General features: G+C 55.7%; 1 protein-coding gene across 1 annotated transcript in view; it reads left to right on the forward strand.

Annotated features, from left to right (window-relative positions):
• The window catches only part of SORCS2 (sortilin related VPS10 domain containing receptor 2), a 524,651-nt gene that overhangs the window by 304,869 nt on the left and 192,581 nt on the right, over nt 1-27,201 (forward strand). The window contains exon 3 of the mRNA XM_032135565.1: nt 19,805-19,904. Coding sequence (XP_031991456.1) covers nt 19,805-19,904 — 100 coding nt within the window. The remainder of the gene's footprint in view (nt 1-19,804; nt 19,905-27,201) is intronic.

The raw sequence follows: 27,201 nt of genomic DNA on the forward strand, positions 1-27,201 counted from the left end.
ACGCGATGCCCTCCCCAGGAGGCAGCAGTGTGGGCACCGCGGGTCTGTTCCTGCGCCATACACAGCACACTGGTGCCTTTAGAATAGAAAAGTTGAGTCACATTCTGGAATCAACCCAGTTAACAGCTCCTGGGATCTAGGAGATGGCATCATGGCAGAAACAGGTATCAGAGGTGAGCAGTTCTCCAGGCAGTGTCGTTAAGGGAGAGCATCTGAAAGGCTCACTCAGTCACTCATCAACCCATCAGCCATGCCCAAGGCATCTCTGTGGCCTCATCTCAAAGTCCAGCCCAGGGCCAGTTACCTAGTAGCTACCCAGTAATGGTAGGGTTTGAGTTTGATCAATGGTTGGAAGAAAAAGGAAGGAACGGAAGGAGGGAGGGAGGGAAGGAAGAAAGGTGGGAAAGAGGGAGGGAGGGAGGAAGGAGGGAAGAAGGAAGGAAGGGAGGGAGGGAGGAGGGGGAGGGGAGGGAGGGAGGACAGTCATTGAAGGAGGCAGGTAGGAAGTGCCCCTAGAGGGCTGGGGTGGCCAACCAGAAAGGAACCCTTAGTGCCACGGGTACCACTTACTGGTCTGCAGCACAGATCCTTCGGATTGGGCCCCTCCCCCAACCTCAGGCCCCCAGACTCCATCCTTAACCCCTACTTCCCTCTGGCTTTCAACAGGCAGGACAGGAGAGAAGGCCTGCCCCTCCCCACCGTACCCCTCTCTGCCCTGCTCAGTCCCGACTCCTCCTCACTTCTGTCCTAGTGGGAGGAGTCAGCCGCCTCCTCACTACGGGGACCTCTGCTTGGCTCCACTCCCTCGGGTGTCACTGTCCTTGTGTGAGCCCCACCAGGTGACACGTGGGCCCCTTCATCTCTGTAAGGCCAGAAACCCTGTGGAGGGCAGCTTCCTTCCAAAGCCCAGGCTGCCCCGCAGGCACTGCCGCTCCGTGGCCCTGGAGCCGTATTTCTTCCTTTTTCTTGGCATATTTTCACACCTCCCTCCAGGCTGCAGGGGAAAGGAGAGGCTGTAGGAAAAGCCCACATCATCGTTCCTGGAACACAGGAGGTGCTCAAAGGACCATAACCACTATCTTCTCTGAGAGCAGAAGGGGAAGGTCGCAGCCTGAAGAATCAGACAGACCCGGGTGCCCCCACCTCACACTAGTCGCTGTGGGATTCTGTGCAAGTCCCTTCGCCTCTCTGAGCCTCGGTTTTCTAATCTCTAAAATGGGACCGTATGTAGCCACAATATGAGAGAGCGCTGCAGAAAATACCGTGCTCTGCAGATGTCAGTTACACATTAGACCGGGTTATTGCCGTGGATGAGCGGGAGCCATAGCCACAGCCTCCTGGCTCACTGGTCAACAGCTGGCAAAGCACCTGCCCCCAACCCTGCAGAGGTGGGGCTGCTGGAAGAAGCTCCCCAGAGGGAAAATGGGGCTTCGCCTTGGATTCAGGAGTGAGGGCTTGGCAGGGCTTGGAGTTTAGGATTCACCTGCAGCCCAGCAGGGACACTTGGCTCCTCAGCCAGGCCAGAGCCGGGACTGCTGGCCCCCATATGGAGGTCGGCCCACAGCCTGGGTGCTGGGGAGCCAACAGAGACCCACTCAGTAGAAAGGGGGCGGGTCCTTCTGGTAGAATGAGGTTCCCTGGCCCTGAGGACTCCCACGTGCTTCCAGGGAGATGGATCCCTGCAGTACCCCAAACCCAGCGTTCTGCCTCCCACCTGCCCCAGTTCCTCAGATCTGTGGCTGGAACAATCAATTCTGCCTGCTTGCTAAATGACAGCCTTCCCTGGGAATGGCTTAACTCATAATTTTCAAGTGCTTAAAGGCATCTTGTCATTATTTAACTCTCAAATGGGATTCTTAAGAATTGGAGAAATACGTTCTGCCAATTTCCCTGCCTTTGGTTTGCTTGCCTGGAGAGCAGAGCGCATTAAGTTATTATGGTGCTGTGGCTGGAGGCGGGTGACGTGGTCATGCAGAGACTGAATCAGGGCGGTGGAATGTGGGTGGCTTTCCCCGTACTTTTACTGTCATTTGTTGCCTTTATGGAACCTGTTTGGGCATCGTGCATGCATTTCAGCAAACTTTCACTGACTGCTTGGGCTGGGAGCCAAGGACACAGGTGGGGCCGGTGCACAGACCCGCAAGCCACAAGGGGTGGCTGATGTTGGAAGCTGGAGCCGACAGCTCCATGGCATGAAGCAGGGGCCACTCAGCAGGTCCAGACCAGGCCACAGCTAATGGCCTCTGACTTGTGACCAGGGTTGCTGCGTACAGCATCGAGGGAAGGAAGAGTTGACTAGGTGGTTCAGGCACCCTTGGGTGGGCCTGGCTCACACCTAATACAAAACCCAAAGGGAGCTGTCAGCAATCGGTCCTTCAGGGTGGGAAGAGGCTGCTGCTGCTTCCTGGAGTGTGGGGTGAGCAGACACCAGCACTCCTGCCCCTGGGAACCTGACACTGTAGAGGGGCAGACAGACAATAGCAAAACAAAATCCAGGCCTGTTGTCAGGTAGCGATACGTGCTATGAATAGAGGCCAAGCAGAATCCCTGGTAGAGTCATGGCAGGGCTGGTCATAGAGTCATGATAGGGCAGACACTGGCATGCAGTGAGGGGCTTCCCATGGGGTGTCTGGGAAGGAGAGGAGCACATGCAAAGGCCCTGAGGTGGGACCCTGTGTGGAGGTCACGTTTCCTGGGATGTACAATGGACAGTGCTTAACTTGAAGCCGTGATGCTGATGACACCATGAGGTACCTGCCAACCAGGGACACCCCTGTGAGCCTTGGGGTTTTTACTTCAGGTCAGTCACATAGGCCCATGTGGCTGACCTTGATCTCAGCACCCCCAGAGGTGAGGCTGTATGCCAGGCAGCTCAGGGCCCCCACCATCAATGGGACTGTTGGCACAGACTGTCCACATGGCCTGGGGCCCTGGTAAGCAAAGCCACTCTTAACTGGCAGGATGTTTCCAAGGGCTCAGAGGTCACCTCCCAGGAATGGTCAGGGGCCAGCCAGCCTTTGGAATGTGAAGGGCGTGGACAACCCAGACTTGTGGCGTTAGTTAACCCTTTACTGCTCCGCTGCCAGAGGCCTTCTGCTTCTGGGAGGGATGGGCAGGAAGGGGACCTGCCACATTCCAGCCAGTCACTGTGTGGGGAGGCTCCCTGCATCTCACCCTGGGGATAACTCTGAGTGGGAGGCATGGCTCCCTCCACTGTACAGAAGGGACGCCTGAGGTCCAGTGAGTAGAGTGGCCAGCTCAAGGTCACACAGCTTGTCACCATACTTCCTCCACGGGAGCCTGACATGGGCCATGGGCACACATGGCCGTCTTGGAGTAATGTCATTAACCATGGAGGCGCTCAGTGGGAGACTGGGTCGGGGAGGATGAGGCCTTCCCTAGGACTGGCCACCTGCTGGGGCTGGACAGGGCACTGGAGCAGGTCCGCGAGCTCTTCTGGGTGGCCTTGGGCAAGCCGGTGCCTTCTCAGAGCTGTAGCCTTGGCCCTGGGCCCTCCCAGAGCCTGGCACGAGGGCTCAGCGGGCAGCCGGGTGGAGGAGGAGGAGCAGCTTCCTCTGCACATTGAGGAGGAGGCCTGGACACCATCCATCATGCTGACTTCCCAGGCTGTGGGGCAGATACTGCCGCTCGGAACCCACCCGTGCCCTGCAGACGTAAGCCTTTGCTATTGATTGCTTTTCTCTCCAGCAGCATTCACGGACCAGTTTCTCCTGCATGCAAGGTGGGAGGGGCTCAGTCTGTTTCATCTTCTTGACCATAGGTCAGAGTGAGGAATGATTTTCACACCTGCCCTGCAGCTCTCTGCCTAACACAGCCCAGAGTAGCCCTGGCAAAGAAACACTGACCTCAGGGCCAGGAGACCTCAGTTAAGGTCACCCACGGGGCCGCTTGGTTGCCGTGTGACCTCGAGCAAGTGACTCCACTTCTCTGGGCCTGTGTCCTCCCTCATGGGAGGGGTCCAGTGGAGGCCCGGAGGTCTCAAGGGCACTGTCGGCTCTTGCAGCAAAGTTTAGTGGCTGGGACCTCAAGTGGGCGTTAGCAGTACCCGCGATGGTGTCTGGGGGGGGCCTGTGTTGTTCATTCATTTATTCATTCAAGCATTCATTCCACCCGCATTTACCGGTACGCACTCCATGCTGGGCATTGGGCTGAGAGGTGGCTAGAGAGCTGGTCAGGTGCAGCCCTGGTCCTCCTGGAGCTCACAGGCAGCTCCAAGAAGAGGAAATCCATCAGTGATGAGACAGGTGTCACAGGTCATTCACAGCATGCAGAAAGGGATTGAGAAGGCCCGGCTGGGCATCGGGAGGGACGGCAGGCCTCTTGCTCTTGTTTTCACCTTCCTAACGCTCTGCCCCTCCTCTCTGAACCTCCCTTTCCTCCCATCTGGCCTGTTGTTAGGGGCTCCGGCTTCATCCTGAAGGTGCTGGGACCCTGCAGGTTGTTCAGAGGCTGATTTGCACCACGTGGGAGGAGAGGCAACTAGAGCGGGCTGAGGAACAGAGAATGCCGGGTGTTTGGCTGTTGCGTCTGCAGATTTTATCCGCTTGCAAAACACAGTTCCATGTGGGCAGGGACCTGGAGGGGCGGGGGCGGTGCTTCTTTTCCTTGGTGGAATGCCCTGGCGTTTTTACGCAGGACAGGCGTCAGGGCTGCACAGAGTCTGGGAGTGTGGGGAGAGGGTGCTTTCCGGGAACACGGCATGAAATTCCCAGAAGGAACTGGGCCACACTCATCCCCTGCGTGCAGCTGAACCAGGAAGGGAGCCTCCCCTTCTCGGCGTGGTCCTAGCTGCGGTTGAATTGTCACTCTTTGCCACGTTTGCAGGTACAGGTGTGAGAAGTCTCCTCCCCCATCATCCCCTTCAGGCAGCAGCTACTGCTGAGGAGTGGGGGCTGCATGTTGTGGGGGCCCCCTTCACAGCTCGGGAGCCAGGCTGCAGTGTTCAAGCTCAGCCCCCTGCACCTGCTCCCTCCTCCTCTGGTAGGTAGGAGTGTGCTAGTCCCCCTGGCGGGGTGTTGAAGGGACTCAACGAGCTAACACGTCCAGCACGCCCAGCGCTTGGAAGTCGACACAGGCGTGACTGAGAGGATTTGTCATTGCCATGATTACTACTACAGCTGCCCGATTTACTGCTGTCTTTCGAAGTTTTCTAATCAGACACACTGAGGACACGTATGGTGACGATGTCTGTGGGTCACTGTCAGTGTTAGCTAGTCAGTGTTGCCATTGACTTATCCCTTGTTTTGGATTCCACCTAACATCTTCCCACTCAAAACTTTCAGCCGGGTTTCCACAATCGCACGACTCGAAGCATCCTCTGAGCTTTCCGGAGAGGGGCAGTTGTTTGTGTTAATTGTGTCTTATTTCCTAATGAATTTTGGTATCTTATATGTAAATATTATCATGCACGTTTTAAAGCAGAATTCCCTTTCAGAGGGCTCTGACCTCATCTGCTCGTGTCTTGGGCATTTTTTCCTTCTCTTTGAAAACACTCAGTACATCATTTGGACTGCCTTCAGCAGAAACCAAATACAGTCAGCAGTGCCTCGAAAAATCAATTTAGAGTGTCAGATTCTATAATCCGGGAACTGGCATACGAAAATGTTATCGTTTTGTTCCAGGACCCCCTAAGAGTAAATGGAGGCTCTCGTTTGAAAAATATTGAGTTGTAAGAGTTTCTTGGATCTAAGAAGACATTTTTTAAAAAGCTGCACGGAGGCTCAGAGCATCCCACTGAGGAGCCTCCCTCCTAGAGCTTAACCGTGGGAAATTACCCAGGACACAGAGGCTGGGGAGGAGTGAAAATCATGAAAATGTTGTTACGAAGGGCACCATTGCTTGTCACAGCAATCAAGAGAAAAAGGTGGATTTCCAGCACACCCAGCACGTGGTAGGCACTCTGTTTGCAGAACAGATTTGAAAAAGTTCAGCCTAAGGAATGACCTGTCAAGAATGCCACACACGCTGGATGGAATGTCACACAGCAGGCAGGACATGCTGAGCATTTTGTGATAAAATCAGAACACAGTTCTGTGCGTACCTTGTAACTGAAATACTGTAAATATGCTCACACAGGGACCAGGGCTAGACAGGAACAGAGGAGGCAGTGGACCTGGTGGATGGTTAAGGTGCGGCTTCTTTTCTTCTTGTTAGTGTTGTTGTTCTCAATTGTTTTGTTATTTTTAAAGGATTCCAAGAAGAATTGAGGATGCATTAGCATATCAGGAAGGGCATTTATTTGATTGTATGTGGATTGCTACGTTTCTAAGATAGATTCCAGGTCACAGGGTAGGTTAACCCACTGGGCTTGATCCCAAGCCCAGTCTCTGGTCTCTAACTTGGCGGCTCACACGCACCCTCTCTGGGCTTCCTTCCAGCTCTGCCCTGTCCTTCAGCCCGTCCCACTTCACTCCTGCTGGGAATTCCTGGGAAGTCCTCTCCACAGAAGGCAGCTGCTGGGTGCAGAAGCTTTTTCGCTGTGTGTCTCGTGGGGTCTGAGGAGTCTGGCTAATTCCATTGTGTTGTGCTTTGCCTCATTCTGTTTGGGTCTCCTGTTTGAAGCAACACTCTGGGTTTTAGAGTGGTTTCCGTCCTCCCAAATAGATTGGTTCCTGGGGACAACATGGGGCCAGTGTGACTCACGCCCAGCAGCGGGAGAAAGAGGTAACTACCCCGGTCCATTCACAGGAGGTGCTCGTGTGTCCTTCCTGACCAAATGCAAAGCGATGGGCAAGCGCTGGTTTTCTCTCAGCCCCTGTGTACCCTCCATCATGTCAGGAGGGCCAGAGACTCACCTCTACCTGGCCATAAACTCAGCCTGCCCCCTCCAGCCCCCCATCAAATGCAACTTTCCCCAATTAACCCAGAAGTCTCGGGCTGTGTCCAGATCATCGGACGGCTGCTTCACATTGAGGCACAACACAGTGCCAAGTACAGCGGCAGCCTTGCACCTGCTGCCTGTGGGAGCTGCCAAGGTAACTGGCACCTGCTCCCCCCACACCTGCTGCTGCGGCTGGCAGCCTCGGGCCTGCGGGCTGTGGCCTCCCAGCTGGCTGGAATGGGGCTGGAGGGTGGCTCTGTCACCCGCGTGGCTCTTGGAAGTGTGCCCGGTGGAGGGCTTGCAGAGCAGCTGTAGAGCAGGCATATCTGCTGGAGGTTGACAAGGCCCTGCATGCCGAGGGGAGCACTGGCAGCTCTGCCCGTGCCGGGAGCATGACCGAGGTGCTTCCAGGAGCTCGGCCTCGTTCACCCTGGATGGTTATACACAAATTCTAAAGACTCCATCAGTTGGGACAAGAGCCATTGCAAACATCCTACCTGGTGCCATTTTAAGACCTCCAGACATAAAACCAGCCAGAACCACAGTGCCACTTCCCTCCCACAGAGCTGGAAGCCCATAGCAGATGCATAGTTTGGAACTCGGGTCAAACAGAGTCTTGTTTCATCCTTTCTGACCCCAGACAACTGAGTTCACGTCGTGAGTCTCAGTCTCCCTGTCTGCACAGGAAGAGCCGGAATGGGGATTAAAGAAGCAACCCAGCCAGTGTCTGGAAGAGACCCAGCACGTGGCGGCCACGGTGAAGCTGTGCCTGCCATTTTCACCTTCCAGCACTGCTCCCTGTGCCTGTAAAACTTGGCTGCTCATCACCTTTCTAGAACTTCTGCCCTCATCCCTTCATTGCTGCTGGCATGGAACAACCTGCTTCCTTAGCCAGCACTGGCTGATCTCAGGGAAGTTCCCCGCAGCACCCACACCTCTTGGTCTGACCCATTCTGCCCCTCCTTCCCCTCAGCTCCTGTGGCTCCTTGACTGGACCTCCCAGAGGGTGCACATGGGGACTCCTGCCACGCTAGAGCAGCAGCTGCATTTCAGTGGTCTCTGTGCCTGCTCTCAGCCCCACAGGGTCCTGGGCTCCCCTGTTCAGCCGCCAGGGCAGGGAGCATCAGTCACTTGTAAAGGAGCTGGGGCAGCCTGGAGTTAGGCCCCGGGGCTCCTGCTCTGCCAGGGCCAGGCTTACGCCCTTCAGTGCTGGCCCCTGAGGAGGTGCACGGGGCAGCCTGGAGGAGGAGACCTCTGGCGATGAGGGCCCTCGGGGGCTGTGGGGTGGCGCTGCTGGCTGACCAATGTGGACTCACTTCCCGGTTTGAGCCGCTCGTACAGTTGCACCGCACCACTGGCTCCAGAAGTTCCCTGCCCAGCCGTGGGCACGCCTGGTCTGGACGCAGCCTGGCACCGCGTCGATGCTCAGGAGGGGTCTGGAAAGGAACTCTGGCACTGGAGGGGTTCAGTTACCGCAGGAGTTTATAGATAGCGAGGGATTCACTGAAAAGGGCCGATTCTCATGCAGTCGACACGCAGCTGGCGAAGAGTAAAGTTTTCCGTGGGTCATGTCCGAGGTTGTGCCCCCATTTCCACCCCTAAGGTGTTGGTAAAAGCTGCAAGCAGGGGCACTGACTGGAGGAGGGGTCCTCTGGGATTAGGCCCGGCCCAGCTTCATTCTGGAATGATCTGCTAGTGAGTGTCACAGCCCCCAGCACTAGTGGGCTCAGAATACCAGCAAGCCATGGCAGGCAGCTGAACCCACGTGTGGAAGGGCTGGTCGGGAGACACGGCTCAGGGCGTGGATGCAGAGAGGTGGGCACAGGCACCAGGGGTGGCCATAGGGATGCTGCCCCTGTGGGTTCAGACACAGAAAATCAGTTGCCTCTGTTGCCGCCCGCCCTCTCTGCCCACAGGGCACACTGCTAGGGATGAGTCAGGGGGTGAGGTGGAGTTAAGGAGATGCCCTAAGCCCACGGGTAACTCACAGGTGAAATGACACGGCTCCTGCACTGGGTCGGGCTGTAGTCAGGGTCCAGCTACTGGCATTGGAGAATGTCAGAGGTGCCCAGGACATGCAGGGTGGGTGCCACACCACACCAACCTCTCTGGGGCACGGTGCACAGATCAGGGGACAGCCTGGGAAGCTCAGAGAAGACAAGCCTGGAGCCACTGCATGGCGCAACGCTGAGTTTCCTGATGTTTCTATAATCTTGGGTGAGTTACTTAATGTTCCTTGGGACTCAGTTTCCTGGTCAGCGAAATGGGAACGTGTCCTCCTGTTCTGATGCGATTGTGAGGTCTCGGTGAGGTTCCCTTCACTCTGTCCTCTGCTGGTGTCCAGGGCGTGGTGGGCACCGATCTCACTAATTCCTCCCCACACAGCTTTCATGCCGAAGGGCATCCTGCTCTCTCCCTGTATCTCTGTGGGTCACGGGTTCAGATCCTGCTGCCTTCGCTGCCGCGTATTTGGGTGACTTGCCTGGCAGGGTCTCCTCGCCCCCAACACTGGGCACCTCCTCCAGCACTGGGCTGCATTTCCTTCCCCTCTGTTCACCCACCTCACTGGTGCCCGATGCCCCCTTTCACACTCAGAATCTAGAGTGCCTTCTGGAATTTTCTTGAACAACTTCACTGTCCCACAATTGCCCTGTGTCACCTTAGTTCCCTCTTCCTCTCTGATCCTGGGAGGGTTTGTTAGAAAGTCTGGGTACCTCTTTGCGGGTTCTGTGGAGCCATCGGGTCCTGGGAGCCACAGCGGGCTGTGTGTCTTCTCATCTCACAGCACAGACTTAGCCTGAACTGGAACGCGACCAAAGTTCAGAATGAGTTCCCCTGGGAAAACACATCTGCAGCACCTGTCACCTCTGCTGAGATGAGGTTCCAGTCTGGGGTTCCCTTTGGGCAAGTCCCTTTCCTACTGGGCCTCAGTTTCCCCATATAGAAAGTGCAGGTGTGAATACACATACCCTCGAGAGGGGTTCTGGGGTCCACTCAAGGGGACTTGCAGCTGCCAAATGCAGTGCAGGTGCTGGCACTCAGCCTCGCAGCTGTTAGGGACGCAGTGGCTGCACCTTCAAGCAAGGGGTGGTCCACACCGTAAGCAGGGGACAAGCTGGAGCACACCAGCTTCCCTTCAGTGGCACAGTGACACAGGCAGTGCCATCTGCCCACCACTCCGTTCCTACTTCGTGCGTGTTCTACACACACCTCTGGAATCCTCAGGACAGGCACTGGAGGTCCGATTCATTAACCCTTTGTTCAGATAAAAAAATCTAAGTCTCAGAAAGATGTAAACCTTGCCCAAGGCCAGAGCTTGCAGGCGAGTGCTGCCTTTGACACCTGCGCATGTGACTTCCATGTTCGCAAGTGGAAGTGGGGTGAGCAGGGGCTCCTCACCCTGAGGAGGAGGGGTGGGCACTGCACAAATGTCCCCGCCAATGGAGTAATTATAGGGGAGGAAAATGGCTTCATTAAATCATTTTTAAAAAGTGAATATGTACAAACACTCAGCAATTAAGCAGCCGATTTGCAGACAGCAATTTTCCAACTGTGCTTGCCTTCCATGTTTCTATTTGCCCGCTTTTAGACTCTGTTTTTTTATTTTTAATTGGAATAAATGTAGATTGGAATGATCAGCTCCTGAGTTGCTGGGTGCAGTTAAAGAACTTGGTGATGGTGCAGCTATTGAATGCTGGGGAGGTCACCTGGGGGACAGCACCAGGCACAGAGAGGGGAGGCGTCCTCCTCCTCTCCCGCCTCTTCCCCTTCCCCTTTTCCCTCCCTCCTCCTCCCTCCTTTTCTCCCTCCTTCTTCCCTCCTCCCTTTCTTCCCTCTTCTTCCTCCCTTTTCCCCCATCCTTCCCCTACTCCCTTTTTCCCTCCTTCCTTTCTTTCTTCTCCCTCTTCTTCCTCTTCCTTCCCTCCTTTATCCTCCCTCCCTCCTCCCTTTTCTCTCCCTTTCTCCCTCCTCCCTCCCTCCTCCCCTTTCCCTCCTCCTCCTCCTCTTTCCCTCCCTTTCTCCCCTCTTCCCTCCTCCCTCTTCCCCCCTCCCTCTTCCCCCATCCTTCCCCTTCTCCCTTTTTCCCTCCTTCCTTCCTTTCTTCTCCTTCCTCCCCCTTCCCTCTTTTTCCCTCCCTCCTCCCTCCTTCCTCCCTTCCTCTTCCCATTTCCCTCCTCCCTCTGCCTCCTCCCTTTCTTCCTTCCAGACAGGCTGAGTTCTCCCAGGGATTTTGACACTGTCCAGAGATTCTAGGGAGAATTCCTCCCCAGAAGGGCAGGCTCAGGAGCCACTAGGTCCGCTAAGGAAGATGTACAGGAATTCGATCCACAGGTGTCAGTGCTAGTGCTTAGACTCAAATACTGAAATCCAGTTCCCACATGTTCAGTGGGAAACTGTGGCCCAGGGAGGGAAACCTGTTCACCTGAGGTCACACAGCCTTCAGGTCTGGCACCCAGAGCACCTCCAAAGGAATCCAGCAAGCATTTATTGAGTGCCAGCTGTGTGCCTGGTCAGTGGAGGCTTGCATTCCCACTCTGGCCGGGAGATCTGTGTGGGCTTCAGGACGGGGTAGTATTGGGTTTGGAGTTGATCTGAGGGTCCTGTGCTCTGGTGATCTGCTAAGAGACAGGCCCAGCTGTCTGATGTGGGGTGGTGGCCGCACCCCTTCCCTCCCTCTGCTCAGTCCACCATGAGCCAGGGCAGCAACTGAGTGGGCCACAGCCTCCAACACGCTGACCCTGCTGACCAGCCCTCAGTGTCCCTGCCCACAGGCCACTGTTATGTGGTTGGACTATGGGCCCCTAGCTGCGTCCAGCACCCAGCACTGAGCCCGGTGCCCGGCAGACACTCAGCCCATCACTGGGGGTCACACAGGCCCCTCACTGCTCCACCGTGTTCCTCGAAGCCGTACACTTAAATCCTACCATGCCCTCCAGTGGTCCCAGCAAGAGGCCCCCTCCCTCCTTGGGCCCCTAGGGCTTCCTGCTGGCCTCAAACTCTTCCTGGGGGTGACGTTGCTGCCTGTCTCCATTCCTTTTTTTTTATTATTATACTTTAAGTTTTAGGGTACATGTGCACAACGTGCAGGTTAGTTACATATGTATACATGTGCCGTGTTGGTGTGCTGCACCCAGTAACTTGTCATTTAACATTAGGTATATCTCCAAATACTATCCCTCCCCTGTCCCCCCACCCCCAACAGGCCCCGGTGTGTGATGTTCCCCTTCCTGTGTCCATGTGTTCTCACTGTTCAATTCCCACCTATGAGTGAGAACATGCGGTGTTTGGTTTTTTATCCTTGCGATAGTTTGCTGAGAGTGATGGTTTCCAGCTTCATCCATGTCCCTACAAAGGACATGAACTCATCCTTTTTTATGGCTGCATAGTATTCCATGGTGCATATGTGCCACATTTTCTTGATCCAGTCTATCATCGTTGGACATTTGGGTTCATTGAAAACCAGGAGCTCCCCAAGGGGATGCAGGGAGATTTAATGAAGTAGGCAGGTGAGGTGCTAATTCAGAGTCTTCCTCATGTAGAATAGACGCTCAGTCAGTGCAACTGCCTATAGAGGGGTGAATAGAGTCACCCCCAAAATCTGTGTCCACCAGGAACCTCAGGGGTGACCCTATTGGATCCAGGGCCTTTGCAAATGTCATTAGCTGAGGATAGAGGTGAAATCAGCCTGGCTTTAGGGTGGGCCCTATATTGAATGTGAAATCGAGGCAGAGAGTGGAGCAATGCAGCCTCAATCCGAGGGACCCCTGGAGCCCTCAGCAGCTGGAAGAGGCAGAAGGATCCTCCCCTGGAGCCTCCAGAGGGAGCTCGGGGCCCTGCCAGCAACCTTGACTTTGGACTTCTGACCTCCAGAACTGTGAGGGGACAAGCCACGCGGGTTGTGGGTATTTGCACAGCAGCCTGGGACCCTAATCCATCACCTCAACTCACGCCCTGGCCCTGCCCTCCCCAGTGCACCTCTAGAATTGCCTTGTCTGGTTGAGTCTTGTTGCTTGCACAGCAGTGAAAACACACAGGAAGAGGTCAACAGGCTACTGTAGGTTTTGGTTTTTTTTTCATGTTCTTTGAAGGAATGATGTTTAGAGTTTAGAATAATGGCCAGACAAGCAGCGCTGCCACCCTTATTCTTTCCCCAGGAAAGGAAATGGGGTGCGGCAGCGCCTCCTAACCGCATCTCTCTTCCCACCAGCCTGGCCTTCCCAGCACCCTGAGCTGTCTGCTGGAGTCGGGCGGTCCTCCTCCCCACCCCGCTGCCACTGCTCGCCAGCCAGTTTCAGCTTTTCTAACCACGATCCAAGAGTCTGAACTCTTCCGAGAGTCCAAGCTTGGTGAGTGCACTGCAGAGAGAAACATGCTCCCCATAGAGAGACGAGGGCATCCTTCATTGAGGATCCTGTCCCCCAAGCACCCCTGGTCTGCACCAGAAACCTGGCAGGTTCCAGAGAGCGGGAGCTTAACTCGGGTCCTCCTTTTCTCTGACACAGCGTGGGGAGAGGCAAAGGCCGGGCAAGCCCGCTGGGCATTCTCCAGCTTTGTTCCTTGCGATAAGTCTTCATCATTAGATATCATCATGGCTACACTTACTTATCTGAGAAGCAGATGCTCAGAGGAAGTAATGCAGTGAGAGAGAGACTCTTGAGGTGCCCGCCAGGAAAATGCAGTCCAGGCAGGAGGCTTCCGGGAAGAACGGACCCCTTTCAGGTCTCTCGAAAGGGGTTCTGGGAGGCCGGACAACAGGGACACTTGCGGGGTGCCTGCAGGTTAAGGGTGTGTGGTCACAGCCTTTTTTGTTGATGGGGACCTCGGAGATGCCTGATTCCAATCCTCTGATGCCTCAAAGAAGACAACTAATGCTAAAATCCATAGCGGGCTGCCCAGGGAGCAGCAGTGGATGTACATGAGCCCAGACCCCCAACCGTGCTTCACCCGGGGGCAGTCCTGACTCCCAGCCCAGCCCTCCACCTTCCCCCAAGCAGCATGGCACCTGAGCAGTGTCACCCCATCTTCCATGTCACCTGGTGTCCCCTCCTTCAGCCTGACATCTCGGGCGGCCCCAAGTCATGCCAACTCCACTTCCTGGGCCTACTTCCTATCCTTCCTCTCACTCCTCCACTTCCTCAGTCATCTGTCCCCACCTCAGTCACCTGTCCCCACCTCAGTCACTTGCCCCTTCTTGCAGTCACCTGTCCCCTCCTGCAGTCACCTGTGCCCTCCTGCAGTCACCTGTCCCCTCCTTCAGTCACCTGTCCCCTCACACCTGTCCCCTGCAGTCACCTGTCCCCTCCTCAGTCACCTGTGCCCTCCTGCAGTCACCTGTCCCCTCCTGCAGTCACCTGTCCCCTCCTGCAGTCACCTGTCCCCTCCTCACACCTGTCCCCTGCAGTCACCTGTCCCCTCCTCACACCTGCCCCTGCAGTCACCTGTCCCCTCCTGTAATCACCTGTCCCCTCCTCACACCTGTCCCCTGCAGTCAGCTGTCCCCTCCTCAGTCACCTGTCCCCTCCTCAGTCACCTGTCCCCACCTGCAGCTGCAGCACTCTTCCCAAACAGCAGTAAGGATGAGCCCTGCTACGCAGGTGCCACGACCCAGGCGCCATTCAGGCAGATTCCACACGGTCACTTGCTCATCTGCTGGGACCCCGTTTTCCAGGGGTCACCTGCCCACCCACTGCAGAGCCCCACACCTTCAGAAGACGCCCACTGCCTTGGCACGTTGTCCAGACCGGCGTGTCCCTTAGGAATAGAATTGGAGCCATGGGGGTCTTTCTAAATGTTCTAGTGGCCACATTAAAAAGTGAAGAGAAACAGGTGGACATGGAAAAGCATGGAAGGACCTTAAATACATGTCACTAAGGAACCAAATGAAAAGGCTGTGAACTCTAGGATTCCAAGCAGGTCACCTTGTGGAAAAGGCATAACTGTGACGATGATAAAAGGATCGGTGGTTGCCAGGAGGCGGGCGGAGGGGGGGATGAATTGGCGGAGAACAGAGGATTCTTGGGGCAGTGATGCTGCCCCGTATGATACCACAGTGGGGGGCGCCCTGTCATTCTACAGGTGCCCAGACCCATAGAGTTCAGGAGCCCCAGAGCCAGCCCTGACCTGAACCCTGCACTCTGGTGGTAACGTCGCGTCAGGGCGGCCTCCCTCACCAATTGTCAGAGCGAGTCTCTCAGCTGGGGGCGCTGACGGTGGGGGCAGAAGGTGTACGGGAACGCTCTCGTTTCTACTCCATTTGCTGTGAACCTAAAACTGCTTTAAGAAATAAAGCCTATGGGTTAAAATAAAGAACAGGTGAAATTAATTTTAATCACAGCTTTTAATTAGCTCAATAGATCCAAAAGGTTATGTCAACATGTAATCAATATAAACATGATAATGAAATATTTTACATTCTTTTTAGTGCTAAGTCTCCGAAATCAGTGTATATTTCATAGTCCCAGGGTATCTCCATTCGAATGAATTCACCCTATTTCTAGTGCTAGGCGGCCCTGCGGGTCAGTGGTGCTGCCCGACAATGCCAGTCCAGCCCTCTCTGTGGCCCTGGGGACCGCCCGCCCCACCCACCTCCGGCCGCCCTGTTGTCTCTCACAGCTCACGTGGGGACACTGCTCCCGAACCAGCTCCTACGCATACCTCGGAACCGGCTCAAATGCCCACTTGTGGTTGGCAGAGCAATGCCTCCCACAGACGTCCACGTCCTAATCCCCGGAAACTGGGACTATGCTACCTTACATGGCAAAGGGGACTTTGCAGATGGATTAAATGAAGGATCTTGGGATTATCCTGGATTATCCTCGTGGAGCTTTTGTAATCACAAGGAGGGAGCCAGAGGGACATGAGACTGTGGTAGTCGGCGCTATGACGGGTGTGACGGGAAGCAGAGTGGAGCGACAGACTCTGCAGTGGAGCGAGGGGCCTCGGGGCGAGGACTGCAGGAGGTGGCTACCAGGCGGGAGAGGCAGGGCATGGGTTCTCCTCTGGAGCTTTCAGGAGGTGCCTACACCTTGATTAGCCCCCTGCAGACTCCTGCCCTCCAGAACTGTAGATAATGAATGTGGCTGGTTTTAAGCCCCTGAGTCTATGGGCCTTTGTTACAGCAGCCATGGGAATCTCACAGGCCCCCCCAAGTGAAGTCAGCCTGCCAGTGTTTGTGCCCCCTCCACTGAGCCTGGGGCCCTCATGCCAGGTGCTCCTCGCGCACAGATGGGAGAGGAAGGAGACCCAGACTAAGGTGAGCAGGGAGATGTAGGGATGGAATGTGAAAGCTTTAGGAGGATATGTCAGCTGGTCAGTGATGGATTAGACCTGGCAGTGGGGGCAGCCTTGGGGGCTGAGGATGGCACCCGGACCCCCTCAGTTTGATGTCCCCCTTAGTGTCTCCCAGGACTCTCTGGACATGCCTGTTGACATCACTGCTCCTGGCTGCAGTGTCTGTCTGCTTGTGTTCTCTCTGTCTCTCTCTCTCTCCTCTCTCTCCCCGCAACACCAGCCAGCCTGTCACCCCCATGAGAGCAGGTGGATTCCAGCCTCAGTGTAGTGATGGGACACACAGCAGGTACTCAATATGCACACATCATATGAAAGAATTTGAATGAGGGGGTGAATTTAAATTCCTGGGCCCGTAGTATGGGCCTTAAAGCATAAAAAGTTAAACAAATAGAGGGAATGAATGGGTGAGTGGGTGAATCAATGTTCCTAGTGTCTGCAGGAGTTGGACTTGGGAGTCATGGACATCTGAGGAATTGGGTTTGCATTGGCTGCAGGGTGAGGGGCTTCCTAGACACTGGCAGCTGCTACTTTTTTTTGTTTTTTGTTTTGTTTTGTTTTTGGACGGCGTCTTGCTCTGTCACCTAGGCTGTAGTGCAGTGGTGCGATCTCAGCTCACTGCAACCTCCATCTCCTGGATTCAAGAGATTCTTGTGCCTCAGCCTCCTGAGTACCTGGGATTACAGGCGCCTGCCACCTCGCCCGGCCAATTTTTGTATTTTTAGTAGAGATGAAGTTTCACCATGTTGGCCAGTCTGGTCTCGAACTCCTGATCTCAGGCCTCGACCTCCCGAAGTGCTGGGATTACAGGCATGAGGCACCGCACCCGGCCAGGACTGTGCTTTAAATGGACCTGCCTTCCCTGTCCTCAGGGCCCTTGTACCTGGAACACAGCTGCCATCACAACGTGCTACCGTGGTGATCTCTCTCTCAGGGTCCTGCAGGTCAGAAGTCTGAGAGTGTTTTTTTCAGAGGCTTTGAGGGAGCCTCTGCTCCCTGCCTCTCTCCCAGCATCCAGTGGCTGCCTGGGTCCTTGGTACCCTTGGCCGGCAGCCACATCATCCCACTCTCTGCCTCCGTCTGTGTACGGCCTTCTCTGTGTCTGTGTGTCTGTGTCCCCATTTCCAAATTCTTATAACACCAGCCATACAGGACTCAGGGCCCACCCTCACCCAGCATGACCTCATCTTAACTAATTGCATCTGCAGAGACCCTGTTTCCAGATTAGTCCGCACTCATGGGTTCTGGGTGCACAGGAATTTGGGGAACACTACTCAAGCCCGTCCAAATGCCTTTCCCCAGCCAGGCACAACCTCTCTCCTTCCTTCCGGACTCTGCACAAACATCACCTTGTCCAAGGGGCCTTTCTACCACTCTGTCTGCAACCCAACGGCCCCACCACCCTTCCCTCACCCTCCACCAGCGCCCCCACACTGTCCATTGTTCTTCCCACCCTCGTCGCATTTGATGCTGTCATATTTTTGCTTCTGTCCTTATCGTCCATCTGCCTCCTTCCATCTCCCCTCCTAGAACAGATGTTCCTAGAGGGCTGGGGCTTTGCTCAAGGGCTCCTTGCTGCAGGCCACACCTGGCAGGAGCTCTGGAGTTTGCAGGTGTGAGCAGGCTCCTCTGGCTGAGGGTGGGGAGCAGGACTGAGGCCGGCTGGATGCTGGGCTAAGGCGAGCAGAGCCGGGAGTGAAGGGAAGAGAGGATTGAGAGGTATTTGGGAGGCAGGATCGATAGGCATGTCTTGGAGATGGCTCAGCAGGGTAGGGAAGGAAGGGGAGGCTTCCCATGTGTCAGGCTTGTAAACACAACCATTTGTTTCTGCAAGGGCCTTAGAATTTTCTGGGTCTCTGGATCAGATCGATCCTCTGCTAATGGGCCTCTCTCTGCGTCCTTCTCAAAGAAAATCAATTCTCTGAGAGTAAGTGCGTCCTAATTACACCTCCACTGGGCTTCTTTGTTCGCTCTAGCCTGGTCCTCCCTGGGGAGGCCAGGGGCAGACAGAGGCCAGACAGGTCCTGAGGCCCCCCTGCCATCCTGGGGAGGGGCTGGCCCCTGGGAATTAGAGGGCGGGGGGGTTGGGGGTCTGCTCTTTGTCCTGGCCTAGGAGGAGTCTTGTGACCCTGAGGCCTGTGAGGGACATACATTCTGGGGACCTGTGGCCACGTGGCCAGCATGCCCAGAGATGATAAACAGTCCATTTTTCTGGAGCCTCAGGTTCACTCGAAGATGTAGGGAGGAAACGTCTCCATGTGGAAGCCACCAAGGATGTGTTCTAGAAGGGTGTGAAATAGCTCCCAGTGGGGTGGGGCCTTTATGCTAAAGCAGCTCCAGGCCTGTCCCCTCGGCCCCCAGGGGACAAACTGAGTGAGTCTGAGAAGCACTGGCCTCGCAGTCAGGCCACACATGTCAGCGCAGGCCGGGCTCGGAGCCAGGTGCTGGGGTCTGAGGCAGGAACACTGAAGCCTGGTTCCAGCCCAAGGCCCCCTCGCCCAAGCTGGGGAGTTGCCCCCAGTCCCCCGAGCTCAGCATATCTCAGCAGTGATCAGACATGGGCAGGCCCCGCAAGGCATGCTGCCCACGACAGGAGCCCCACGGCCGTGTGTTCCACCCCTGTGCCTCTCCCCACCTTGGGTCTGTGTCTGGACTCTATCGGTAGAGCAGGGGTGAGATGGGAAATGCTTCCCCGAGCACCTCTCTGGTCCTCCCCAGTACAGTTGGGGCATATTCTGCAATCCCAGTGTATTTTAATGGGTGATGATAAGAGGTGTTGGTTTCAGGGTCTCTAGGACTTAATCTTCAATGGAGAATTAATTCCACGTCCTGATGCATGTACGCCTTCCAAACAACAGATATGAAGTTGCCTTTGTGGCTTATCTCCCTCTCCTTGCTGGGGAGCCAAGGCGCTTTAAAGCTCAGTGTACTCTCAGACTCTCACTTGGCCAGGAAGGCCTTGCCCAGGGAGGTACTGAGTAGACAGTCCTGTCTCCCAGCATGAGCCCAGCAGATGCCACTCCAGGGTGGGCACAGTGCTTGGGGTCTGATTTCCAGCAGCTGCCCGAACTCTGGTACCTGCCCGCGGTCCCCTACCATCTTGTGCTGCAGGTGGTGGCCAGGGTGGAGGATGGGGCTCCCTGGAGGAGCTCAGAGTCTAGAGAGGGAACGAGGCAAAGCAGGCAGGCCACAGAAATGCCTCGGCACAGCCATTGGCCTGAAATCAGACAGGCCAGTGTCAAATCCTGAGTCAGCCACCTATTAACTAAGTGATTTCAGGCAGGGAACTATCCCTTTGGAGGCTCCTCTGGTCACCTGTGAGATGCACATGGTAACCTAGAGCTGCCCACCTAGGGGACATAGGAGGCATGCACATAGGAGGCATCGGGGAGGAATGACTGGCTGGGATTTGGAGTCAGAAGGACCTGACTTTGGATCCTAGCTCTGGACCTAAGCTCCACACCTGCGTGATTCCTCAGTGTTCCTGAGAGAGCCCAGTCTCCTCTCCTGCCTTGTCGGGATGCACTGCCCCCAGGCAGAGTGCCCAGGACTGCACTCAGGGTGTCTGGGGCGCTCTGCCCGCATGGGCACAGGGCAGGGGCTGGACACCGTGTGAGCTGATGAAGACCGCACCTGGAGGGCACATGGCTGATGGCTGTCCCCCTTTTCCCCCAGGTCGTCAGATTTCGGGACGTCCTACACCAAGCTCACCCTCCAGCCTGGCGTCACCACCGTCATCGACAATTTCTACATCTGCCCGACCAACAAGAGGAAGGTAGGTGCTGGCCGGGGGCGGCTGCCACTCTGGCTCTCGCCTTGCGCCGCTCACTCTGCAGAGCAAGGAAGCTGCTGCCCTGCCTGCTGTCTCCTACTTTGGACCAGGCCAGAGCGTGAGATGTTTCCCTCCCAGCTCTCGCTGCCACCCTTCCCGATGCTACCTGACACCATTCTGTGCTTTAAACCAGAGGCCAGGCTTTGGAGGAAGTCGCTGCCTGCATACCTGGGGCACATTTGTCTTCCCCCTGATTGGGGTGGGGGCACGTATCCATCAGGGCACAGCAGGGAGGAGCTGTGGGCCTGGGAGGAGAGAGAGCAGCAGCTCTCTTGGGTTGTGAGCCCTCGGAAGGCAGTGCTGAGCAGGCCGGTTCTTCGGAAATTAGTTGTTGATCCAGTTTTGATTAAGCTATGATTTCCATCTGAGCTGTCCTTGCTGTTTCCTGGGTCTAGGGGATCTTCCTGACTTTGCTCTCTGGATGGCTGTAGAATAGGAGAGAGGGGTCTTTCCGAGGCTACCCACTGTGAGTTCCGTGAGAAGACCCCTCCTGCAAACGTGTATTTGTGTCCTGGCCCACCCCCTGAGCCCAGATCGAGGTTGGCAGAGGCACCAGGGCAAAGCTGTCCTGCCAACCTGACTCCATTCAGCAAAGCAGTTCACGGTAACAGAAAGGGACTCAGACCACTGTTTGCATCCCAGCTCCCATCTCTGTGCCTCAGTTTCCTCAAATGGGATGTCACCCACATCTCACACAGGGAATCATGAGCTCTAGGATCAGAGCCCCTGCATGGTGCTTGGCATGAGGTGGGCACACAGGCCCCTGTGCTCAGCTCTAATGGTGACTTTGAAGGAGAGATTTGAGCAGCTTGGAGTCTGTGAGAATGTCTGTGAATCAACAGAACATCCAGAAAGGGGGTCGTGCGGGATGGTGATGAGTCTAAGGGTGCTGGAGTGTTTCGATGGTTGCGCTGGTGGCAGGTTCACAGGGGCTCAGAGGAGCTGGGCGCACTGGAGCTTGGCAGCTTCTGCTGAGACCACAGACGTGGCAGCAGCAGTCCATGGAACGGGGATGCTGAGATGCGTGCAGCCTTGATTGGGCCATCTCGGTGGTCTCAGCCACGTTTGTTCATGGGATGTCCTCTGTCTTCCTAAAGCAGGTTGCTTTGCTGTTTTTGTTTTGTTTTGTTTTGTTTCTCTTCTTGATTTCTGCTATAGGAGCTTCCAGTTGGACAGACTTGGAATTCAGAGGTGGGGAGGGCTGCAGAGGGGAGGCGACGGAGACCTGGTCCTGGGGACAGGAGAGGCGCCTGCTGGAAGGCCATGTCTCGGCATGTAGGGAAGAGGGGTGGGTTGACCTGAGCCAGCCCCTGCTTCTTCCTGGCCCCAGCCCTGGGGATTCACACACCCGATCTCTTTCCATTCCACAACGGCCCAAAGAGGGAGGCATCATTATCCCCCTTTCCAGGGCAGGACGTTGGATGAGAGAGGTGAGATTTGCTCAGTCTCACACCTGGTGGGGCAGGGGGCCTGGATTTGAATCCAGCTTCACTGATCCCAAAGCTGAGGGTGGAGGGTGTTGTCCAGGCTTGGCAGTGGTGAGGCCTGTACCTGCTGGAAAACCCAAACCCTATGGGAGCAGGGGCAGACACTCTGCCTTCCAGCCCGGCCATCACCCCTTCTTCCTGGGGTTGCTGTGATTCAAATTTGAGACAAAGATGAGTGGCTGGGGGCTGGCGCTGACCCAGGTGAGGGCCCACACTGACCCCAGATTCCAGCTGGCAATGGAGGAGGCCACGTCCCCCCACCTCCTGGCCCAGCTTTGAGTTCCTGTCCATCCAGCCGATCCGGTCCTGGTGGCCTTCCAGCAGCTGCCCTTCTCCACTCCATGCGGGGAACACTCCACTCCTGTCCATCCAGCCGATCCGGTCCTGGTGGCCTTCCAGCAGCTGCCCTTCTCCACTCCATGCGGGGAACACTCCACTCCTGTCCATCTGGTCACCAGCTGGGGGGGTCCAGAGGCACGTGGGATGTGATGGTACCTCCAGGGTCAGCCCCGCAGGCCACGTCTATGTTTGGAAGTGTGAAGGGCAAGGCAACAGGGGCAGTAACGGAACCAAGAGAGACTCTGAGGCCCTGAGGTCGGGAAAGGTGTCACGTGGAGACTGGGCCAGACAGTGTGAGGTCAGACAGAGCTGCTTCTGCATGGAGCAACCTGGGGACTGGCTGTGGCCTCCGCTGAGCCTGAGTTTCCTGGCCTGTAAAGCGGGGGGTGGGAGGGCCCATGAGATGATACATAGAACGAGCAAGGGGTCAGCAGAGGGGTTTCTAGGTGGCACTGGGCCTTCTGTCCAGGCCAAAGGCTGGGGCTCCGATGTGGGGTGCTCAGCAGAACTTCCTCTGCAGGCGGCACCGGGGAGGTATCTGCAGTCTTGAAAGCAGACAAGCCCTGAGACAGGTTATTTGAATCCCTGGGCACAGGCTGGATTTCAGAGCCAGGAGTTTGGATGTTTAGCCTAGAAATATCACTGTGGGTACAGGATCGGGTCTGATGGTGGCCTGGCACACAGCACAGAGGCTCAGCTGACTTTAAAGGAATGGGATGAATGAATGAGTGAATGAGTGAGCGTCACAAACAGCAGTATGTGCTGCTGAGCGGACACTGTAGCTGCATCGGGTTTGCCTGGGTGCAGACACTGGATTTGCAGGGTGGGGTAGAAGATAGTGCCTGCTCTAGGGAGTCCCTATCCTCAGTCCAGCTCTGCCAGGTCCCCCCCATCAGGGAGCCACAGGTGTCTCACCTGTAAAGGGGACAGTGATCAAGGGTGGGCTTGACAGGTGAGTGCCTGGCAGAGCCTCAATCAAAATTACCGTTTACTGTCAGCTGAAGAGAAGCCCCCAAAGATGTCCCAGTCCCGACCCCTGAAACCCGTGAATGTCACCTTCTATGGCAAAACGGACTTTGCAAATGGGATCAAGTGGAGGATGTTGTGATGGGAAGGTTCTCCTGGGTTGTCTGAGTGGGCTCAGCTCAGTGTCATCACAGGGCCCTTTTGGAGGGCAGCAGGAGGGCCAGGGCTGCAGGGGGTGCTGGGAGATGGAGCAGAGGCTGGGGCAGGGCCTGGATGGGGCCACAAGCCAAGGATAGCAGGCACCTCCAGAAAGAAGTTGGAAAAGCCAAGGAAATGGACTTGCCACCGGAGCCTCCAGAGGAACCAGTCCTGCCAACACCTTGCCTTTAGCTTTGTGCCCTCCATGGCCAGAGGAAAATGGATTTCTATTGCTTCAAGCCATGGAGTATGTGGTGATTTGTTGCAGCAGCCACGGGAGGCTGACACAGCTGCTGTTTTGAGGAGGGGCTGCAGGGGTGGGGCTGGGAGTAGGGAGGCCGAGGCTCCTACTCTCCCCTCACCCACATTGTTCTGCCCACCCCACAGCCACCCAGATGGAACTGGCCTCTGTGGGCCCTCCTCCTCCTGCTGACACACCAATCCTGATTCCTATTGGACCCCAGGTGGAAGGAGCAAAGTCACAGGTGCAGACAGGGCTGGACTTCTGGGTGCCCTGGTCTGGGCCTGTTCTCACCTCTCCCTGCCCACCTCCTCACCACAGGACAAAACTGACCCTCTCTCCGGAAGGCCATGATCCCCTAGGTTGGAGGCACCAGGAGGCCCACGAAGGGCCTCATTGAATCTGAACTTGTTGCTTCCAAAGCCCCTGATGCTACAGGAACTGCTGTCTCAGAGGCAGGCAGGGCAGTAACGGTGCAGGGCCAAGAGTGCGGCGAATGTGGGGCACTGGGGAGCGGCAGGGTGATGGGATGAGAGGCTGACCCCCTGGCTTCTCTGGCTGGGGCATAGGGGCCCTCTGCCTGGGTCTGAGTCTGGCCTTGCAGCCTACCCGCTCTGAGACCTTGAGCAAGTGTGAACCGCCCTTGTTCCGAGCTTCCTCATTGGTGAAATGGGGGTAGTAGCAGCATCTACACCATAAGGCTGATGGAATTAATGAGGCACTGCTTGTCAAGTGCTCAGATCAGGGCCTGGCCCGAGGGAAGGCCCCGTGAGTTACTCGTGTGACCCACCGTTACCCTTAGAGGAAACACTGAGGCTCTCCTGGCCAGCCATCTGAGACTTTAGGTTAGGAACTGGCTGCAAGGGTGACAAAGCCTCACACGTGTGGCCCCAGTGGGCTGTGTCTGTTGGAGGGACCAGACGTGGCCATGGAACAGAGGCCTCATCTGGTGGCTGTGCCAGGCATGGGGAGCATTGCCCTGGCCCTGCTGCTCTGCACCCACCTGCTTCCCCCGGGCCCGGGTCAGGCTGCTTGCTGTTGGCATGGCCTGCCCACACCTCTGTGTTTAGAGAACAAATTAATTATCAGTGATGGGAACCAGGGCAGCAATTTGTTATCTAACTAACAGGGCGGCATATGTTTCCCCGTGACGCTCCTGGCAGCGCGCTTCTGCCTCAGGAGAATGAAACATTGGCTCCTGTCTGCAGAGGTGTGGACGGGCCACGTGCTGAGTGGGGCTAGGGACACAGGTCAGGGAGGGCCAGAGAGCACGTGGACTCAGAGGCCAAGGGCAGCAGAGGGCCCGAGCTCCAGGCAGCAGGCTCCGCTGTTCCTTCTCTAGTGGTACAAACTGTAGGCAAGTTCCTAACCTGCCTGCGCCTCAGTTCCTTATCTGTAAAGTGGGGTTACGATGGTGAATAAGGATTACCTGGGTTAATGCATATACGGTACCTAGAATCAAGCTTGGCACAAAGTTTGATAGTGGTCTTGCAACAAGTGGGAACTCGGGCTGATTTGGTTTTAAATGCATTTAGATGCAGAAAAGCCACAGTTACAATCCCACATAAAACAAATTTGAATTTACATGTCAAGTAAGGAGTGGGGCAAGCCAGAGAAGCTGGTTAAGGCAGAAGAAGAGACTCAGGGGGTACAGAGCTGGTCTTCAGACACCTGCATGGTGGTCCTGGGGAACAAGAGCAGCCCATGACTGTGGGGCAGAGGCCAGGCGTGATTCTTCCCTACTCCTCAGCCGTGCACGGCCCCTGGCACTCAAACAGAACTCCCGAGAGAAGGATGTGATGGGCTGGGCTGGGACGCTTCTGGGAAAGATATTTCAATGTAATATGAAGCAAAAATGGTCTTTATCATTGCATGAAACTTTTCCACTCGGAGTTTCTTGATCCCTTCTGCTACTCCCTCGGTGATAATTTTCGGTGTATCAGACTTTCGGCCAGAAGCGGATGTCCCCATACTCAGATGTGTGGGCGGGAGCGGGGCCCGCCTCGGGGTCACCGTTTGTTCACTTCCATTACCCAGAGCAGAAAATAGAGGCTCAGGGAAGCTCGGAGAGTCGTCCAAGGTCACCCAGCCGGTAGAGAGAACAAAAGCAATCACTGACACATGGTGCTTGAACCCAGGTCTGCCAGCCCCTAGAGTACCCCTTGTCGTGCTCCGGACTCCCGAGGCACCCTTGCAGCTAAGTTCTAGTGAGCTGGTGGGGCCCCCTCTGTCTGCGCGAGCACAGCCCGGCCCACTTGGCTGGAGGCTAGAAATCAGCGGCTCCTTACTGCACACTGGGCGCAGTCTGAGGGCTGCTGAGCTGTGTAACTCTGGGCAGATCCCATTTCCTCTCTGGGCCTCAGTTTCCCCATCCCTTAGATGAGGCGGCTGAACTGAAGGCTCTCCAACCCCCCTTCTAGCTCCACTATCCTAGTCTCTCCTGGTCTCCTCCCAAGGCGATCCTCTGGGAAGAGTAGCAGCCACGAAAGGGGATGCCCGTGGGCAGATCCTGACTTGGCTCTGTCTACCCTGTGCCCCGGCCATCTTCGTGGTGAGAGGACAGCTTGAATGGGGTCTCTAAGCCCCTCCCAACACCCACACCCACCCATTCAGCAGATATGGGGGTGAGGCCCTACTAGGTGCTGGGCTGTGTGCTTGGTGCTAGAGAGGGAGCCCTTCCCTTTGTCCATTTATAGACAGCAGATACAGATTATGTACCTACTATGCACTGGGTCCCTTGCTGGGCACTGGGGAGCAAAGGTGAACTAGACAAACAGCTCTAACCTTCTAGAGCCTCTGAGGGTCTGGTGGGTCCTTGAGAAACTGAATCTCCCTGCTGCAAGTCCATAGAAAGAATGAGCAAAGGGTGGCCGGGTGCAGTGTCTCACGCCTGTGATCCCAGCACTTTGGGAGCGGAGGCTGGAGCATCACTTGAGCCCCGGAGTTTGAGACCAGCCTGGCCAACATAAAAAAATAAAAATAAACAATAGCCAGGCCTGGCATGTATGGTCCCAGCTACTCAGGAGGCTGAGGTGGGAAGATGGATTGAGCCCAAGAGGTTGAGGCTGCCGTGATCTGTGATCCCGCCACTACACTTCAGCTTGGGCTACACAGTGAGACACTGTCTCAAAAGGAAGAAAAGGGGGCAAAGTCAGCCTTTAGCCAACAGAGGATTGACCCGGGTGACTCTGATTGGGAAAAGATCACTTTGTTCACAGGGGCAGTTGCATGAGTGTGTGCCTTGCCAGGTCCGCCTTTCTGTTACTGGATAAATGTGAATACTATTAGGAGTCCATTTAGCAACAATTACAGGCCAAACAGCACTTTATAGCTTCTTAGAGACCACTTTGCCACCTGTCTTAGGAAATGAATTCCCTTTTATTTCTGTCTCGCCTGCAGTAGAATCAGCGCTCCCTGGCCTTGCTGCTCCTGGCCAGGGATCCTCCTGTCGTCATGGCTGGACCCGAGACCCCGGGGGCCCTGACGACCCCCACACATCCCCTGCAATGCTCACATCAGCTTTGGGCCGACAGCATGTTTCCTTCTGACTTGGCCCCAGGAATCCTGTGGCATGGGGAAGTGTGAAGGCACTGCCCAGAGGAGCTGGCCCAGGGAAGGAATTTCTCCCAAGCATCGTGTTTTATATGAAAAATTTATGTGAATTTGCATCTTATTCCACTACATATCAGCGTTGGCTTGAATATTAAAATCACACGCACACACAGACACACACATTTTCACCAAAAAATCTTTATGTCAAGCTGGTGATCTGGGAGAAGGCCAAGTCCTGGGACACCCTGGCCCACCCACCATATCACCAGGGCCCTTGACCCCAGATATGAAAAGCACAGGGTTAGGACAAAATCTCCCTGAGCTCACTTCTTCCCTCCTTCCGCTCACTCGCCCGTGTCTTTGTGGGGGAACTGCCACGTGCTAAGCACTCAGGATTGAGCAATCAATCAAGTGAAAATTTTGTTTTTAAGAAGCTCAAAGTGTTGCAGAAAGAGAA

Source organism: Hylobates moloch, unplaced genomic scaffold, assembly GCF_009828535.3.
Source record: "Hylobates moloch isolate HMO894 unplaced genomic scaffold, HMol_V3 SCAFFOLD_17, whole genome shotgun sequence".
NCBI classification, from domain to species: Eukaryota; Metazoa; Chordata; class Mammalia; order Primates; family Hylobatidae; genus Hylobates; species Hylobates moloch.